Genomic DNA, 5,686 nt, shown 5'->3' with positions numbered 1-5,686 from the left:
CATATACATTCCACTACGGAGGAAACCCGGAAGTGAGGCAATCCATCACAACGGACCCCAGAGTTTAAAAACCAGGCGGGAAAACACACCGATGCTTCATCAGAGGCTGCACTGAGGATGTTACCAAGTACTGTAACGAAATGGCTGCGGAACAACAAACCGGCTCGGCAAGCCAACCAACCTCAACAACCACTATTACTTACTATATATTAATGACTTGGATGACTGAAGTGAATGTACTATTGCCAAGTTTGTGGATGAAACAAATATAGGTGGGAATGTATATCTTGAGTTGTGTCGGGGGAGGGAATGCCTGTGTATCTTGCAGTGACAGAGGTAATGTCTGTATCTTGCATTGTGGAGAGGGGTAATGTATATGTTATAACAAGATGTGGAGCTGGATGAGCACAGCAGGCCAGGCAGCATCAGGGGAGCAGGAAAGCTGGTGATTCGGGTCTGGACCCTTCTTCAGAAAAAAAATGTGTATGTATTTTGCACTACACCAGGAGGGAATATCTGTCTGTCTTGCATTGATGAGGAGCAGGATATCACTGCATCATGCAGTGCAGAAGGGGAATATTCCATAGAGTACTGATGATTTCTCATAGTTACAGGCGTACCTCCACATTACCAATGTTTTAGGGATAAGCCATGTCATAGGTTGGAGTGGAGAGTCTAAACAGCATTAGAACAAGAATGGAAGTACAGGGTCAAGATGAGGAGGATGGTGGATTTTGTGCATAGAGACTTGTGGGCTGTATGGATTCATAGTGAGGATCTTGGAATATGACAACATCCAGACGACTATCTTTTCATATTTTGAGTTCTTTGTTCCCTTTTTATCCACAGCCTGAACGGATAGATCCCCCTGATCCCACCAAACCTGACTATGATATCAGAGCGGATGTATGGAGTCTTGGCATTTCACTGGTAAGCAAAGAGCTTTTAGTGCTGAAACATCTTTGTTGGGACACCAAATTCTTCAGAGGATGACAGCAGTACTAAGATTCCCACTGTAACAATGGTGTTCGGGTGCACTCACTGATACTCACGTTAATGACATTCAACCTCAATGGTGAAAGAATCTAGCACATCAGTGGAAAAGTTGAGGCAGAAACATACACTGAAACCTTCAGGTAGAAGTGCCAAGTAGATGATCCATCTCACCCTCCTCCAGTGGCCCCCAGCATCACAGATGCCACTCTTCGACCAATTCAGTTCACTTATGTGATATCAAGAGATGGTTAGAGGCATTGGATACTGCAAAGGCTATAGGCCCTGACAACATTCCAGCAAAGGTACTGAAGACTTGTGCTCCAGAACTTGTCATACCCTAGCCAAGCTGTCCCAGTAGTTATAACACTGGCATCTACCTAACAATATGGAAACTTGCCCAGGTATGTGCTGTATACAAAAAGCGGAGCAAATCCAACCTAGCCAATTACCACCCCATCAATCTACTCTCGATCATCAGTAAGGTGATGGAATGTGTCATCAAAACTGCCGTCAAGCAGCACCTGCTTAGCAATAACCTGCTCAGTGATGCCCTGTTAGGCTTCAGCCAGGGCCACTCAGCTCCTGGTCTTATTACAGCCTTGGTTCAAGCATGGCCAAAAGAGTTAAATTCCAGTAATGGGGTGTGATTGACAGGCCATGACATCAAAGCAGCATTTGACTGTGTGTGGCACCAAGGAGCCCATGCAAAACTGGAATCATCATGAATCAGAGGCAAACTGTCTGCTGGTTGGAGTCCTACCTGGCACATAGGAAGATAGTTGTAGTTGTTGCAGGTCAATCATCCAAGTGCCAGGATATCTCTATCATGGAACATAGAACAATACAACACAGTACAGGCCCTTCGGCCCACGATGTTGTGCCGACCTATTTTCCTACTAAGATCAAACTACCCTGCATACCCTACATTATGCTATCATCCGTGTGCCTATCCAAGAGTCGCTTAAAAGTCTCTAAAGTATCTGACTCCATTACCACTGCCGGCAGCGTATTCCACACACCCACCACTCTGTGTGAAGAACCTCTGACATCTCCTCTATACGTTCCTCCAATCACCTTAAAATTATGTCCCTTCATAATAGTCATTTCCGCCCTGGGAAAAAGTCTCTGGCTATCCACTGTATCTATGCCTCTCATCAAGTACGCCTCTATCAAGTCACCTCTCCTCCTTCTTCGCTCCAATGAAAAAAGCCCTAGCTCCCTCAATGTTTCCTCATAAGACCTGCCCTCCAGTCCAGGCAGCCTCCTGGTAAATCTCCTCTGCACCCTCTCTAGAGCACCCTTCCTATAATGAGGCGACCAGAACTGAACACAATGTTCCAAGTGTGGTCTAACCAAGGTTTTATAGAGCTGCAACATAACCTCGCAGCTCTTAAACTCAATTCCTCTGCCAATAAAAGGCAAATGATTTCCTCAGGGTAGTGAGCTAGGCCCAACTATCTTCATCAATGACCTTCCTTCCATCATTAGGTCAGAAGTGGGGATGTTCATCAATGATAGCACAATGTTCAGCACCATTCATGACTCATCAAATACTGAAACAGGCCATGTTCAAATACAACAAGATCTGGACAATATCCAGGCTTGGACTGACAAGTTGCAAGTAACAATCTTGCCACACAAATGCCAGGCTCTGACCATCTTCAATAGAGACAGTGTAACCACTGTCCCTTGACATTCGATAGTGTTACCATCACTGATTCCCCCACTATTACTATCCTAGGGTTATCATTGACCAGTAACCGAATGTGACCTGTCATATAAATATAATGGCTACAAGAGCAGGTCAAAGGTTAGGAATACTGCGACGTTTAACTCACTTCCTGACTCCCGAAAGTCTGTCCACTATCTTCAAGGCACAAGTTAGGAGTTTGATGGAATTCTTCCTACCAGCCTCAATAAATGCAGCTCCAACAAGAAGCTTGCCATCATTCAGGACAAAGTAGCCCAATTGATTAGCACCACATCCAGAAGCATCCAGTCCCTTCGCCGCCGATGCTTAGTAGCAGTAGTGTGTACTATCTACAAGATGCACTGCAGAAATTCACCAGAGCTCCTTAGAATGCATCTTCCAGACCCACAGCTACTTCCATCTTGAAGGACAAGGGCAGCAGACACATGGGAAAACCACAACCTGCAAATTATCCTCCAAGCCACTCACCATCCTGACTTTGAAATATATCACTGTTTCTTCAGTATCGCTGGGTCTAAATAATGGAACTCTCTCCCTAATGGCATTGTGGGTCTACCCACAGCACACGGACTGTAGCGATTCAAAAAGGCAACTCACCACCACCTTCTCAAGGGCAATTAGGAATGGGCAATAAATGCTAGCTAGCCAGCGAAGCCCACATCCCATGAGTGAATTAAAAAATACTGTGTAAAGGTGAAGCGACTCATCTCACTCACTGCAGTGACACTGTCACTATATTATTGTCACTAACTGTAGTGACATAGTCACACATAATCTCATTGACACACTGATGTATAGTCACCAAAGTTCTCCCTAAACACACTGATACAGTAACTAATGTTCTCACTAATCTCACTAATCACAGTGGAGCAGTCACCAATGTTCCCACTAACTGCACTGGCGCAATCACTAATGTTCTCATTAACTACAGTGACGCAGTCACTATTTGGCATTTGTCACTATCGTAACTCTTTGGTTAGATCAGCTTGGTACAGTTGAATTTGCTTTTGAATTGTATTTAGAGTGTTGTAAGTCCTATTTTGGTGCTGCTGGTTGAGTTAGGGAGTTAAGAGTTTGAATAATTTTCTGTGCAGTTGGCCTGTAATCCAGCTCTGTGACTGTCTACAGGTTGAACTCGCCACGGGACAGTTTCCATACAAAAATTGTAAAACGGACTTTGAGGTTTTAACAAAGGTGCTGCAGGAAGATCCTCCCCTGCTCCCTCAAAGTATGGGCTTCTCGATGGACTTTCAATCATTTGTAAAAGATTGGTGAGTAAAACATGGGGATATTAACTGATGCAAATAGATTTCAAACAAGTGATTGTTTGAATTATAATTTTTATTAAAAGAACTGATAATTTCCATTTATTTCCCTGATACTAATGGAGTGAACCATGCCTCATGACACATTTTTAAGGTGAGAGGAAAAGGTTTAAAAAGGACATGAGAGGCAACTTTTTTTTTACACAGTGTGGTTCATATGTGGAATGAACTGTCTGAGGATGTGGTGGATGCAGGTACAGTTAAAACACCTAAAAGATATTTGAATAACTAGATATTATAGATTCATAAAATCCTTACAGTTTGGAAACAGGCCCTTCGGCCCAACAAGTCCACACCGATCCTCAGAGCATCACACCCAGACCCATCCCCCTATAACCCACCAAATCTACACACCCCTGAACATCACGGGCAATTTAGCATGGCCAGTCCACCTAACTTGCACATCTTTGGACTGTGGGAGGAAACCCACGCAGACACGGGGAAAATGTGCAAACTCCACACAGACAGTCGCCTGAGGGTAGATTCAAACCCGGGTCCCTGGTGCTGTGAGGCAGCAGTGCTAATCACTGAGCCACCATGCCGCAAGTACATGAACAGGAACGGTTTGGAGGGATATGGGCCAAGCACAGGCAAGTGGGATTAGTTTGGTTTGGGAACATAGTCGGTGTGTATTAGTTGGATCAAAGGGTCTGTTTCCATGCTGAATGACTCTGTGCAAAATCAAGAATGGACCTAAGGCCACCACTTACATGCCTGACAACATCTCAGATTACCCTGGAAAGGGAATGTGTCTCAAACATTTGAGCAGCAGGTGAAACTAGCCACTTCTCACTGCTGCTGTGCAGTAATAACATGGGAGATACTCTCCACTAGCTGGATGCTGTTTTCAAACCAAAAAAAGTTCTGTCCAGCACATGATTAGTAATGTGTATCAATTTCAGTGCCAGTGTGATGCTAGGTATGTAGATTAGTGGATTGTATCAAACAGCACATTTCTTTGTCTGACTTCGAGGAATCACTCCAGTCCCCCAGTACTGCTGCCAGCATCCAACAAAGTAAAACTCCTCAAACTGGTTCTTCTCCTTCAGCCATGAATTGCTTTTCCTAACAAAAATAGCAAAGTATTGCAAATATTGCCACCTGAAACTAAAACAGAAAATACTGGAAATACTCAGCAGGTCAAGCACTGTCAGGACAGTGACAAAATGAGTTAACCTTTTTACATCAGTGACTTCTGACTTTTTGACATAATTCTACATTTCCCCACTCTGGCACTTGCTGCAAAGAAATCCTGAGGCCACCACCACCTGACAATTTCTTCACTTAGACCTGTTAAATGCTGTGCCCAAGCCCACCACGAGTATGTCAAGATTCACTTCATTGAAAACATTTCCATTCCAACAGACCAAGACTCCCCTCAATCTCTGCAGGATTTGGATTTGCCCAGGCATGAGAGCACAGCAGCATGTATTGTGTTTTTAATTTTAACTCCTCTTCTGATACATCTCTCTTTTCTTCTCCTATTAGCCTTACAAAGGATCACAGGAAGAGACCAAAATACAATAAGTTGCTTGTAAGTATTCTGATGCTGGAGAATCTGAGATAACAAGGTGTAGAGCTAGATGAACACAGCAGGCCAAGCAGCATCAGAGGAGCAGGAAAACTGACGTTTCGGGTCTGGACCCTTCTTCAG

The 5,686-nt window shown here is 44.1% G+C and overlaps 1 protein-coding gene across 1 annotated transcript; it reads left to right on the top strand.

Moving 5' to 3' along the window:
• Nucleotides 1-140: 140 nt before the first annotated feature.
• Nucleotides 141-5,566, top strand: LOC125482679 (dual specificity mitogen-activated protein kinase kinase 7-like; the record flags this gene model as incomplete). The annotated part of the gene is made up of 4 exons (XM_048594795.1): nt 141-167; nt 850-930; nt 3,836-3,978; nt 5,521-5,566. Coding segments are annotated over exons 1-4 (297 nt in total), but the record flags the coding sequence as incomplete, so codon positions are not given.
• Between the last annotated feature and the right edge of the window lie 120 nt (nt 5,567-5,686).

Source organism: Rhincodon typus, unplaced genomic scaffold (genome assembly GCF_021869965.1).
Source record: "Rhincodon typus isolate 14 unplaced genomic scaffold, sRhiTyp1.1 hic_rhity00014794, whole genome shotgun sequence".
Taxonomy (NCBI): Eukaryota; Metazoa; Chordata; class Chondrichthyes; order Orectolobiformes; family Rhincodontidae; genus Rhincodon; species Rhincodon typus.
Note: the sequence above shows the minus strand (reverse complement) of the source record. Positions and strands in the feature narration are given on the sequence as shown.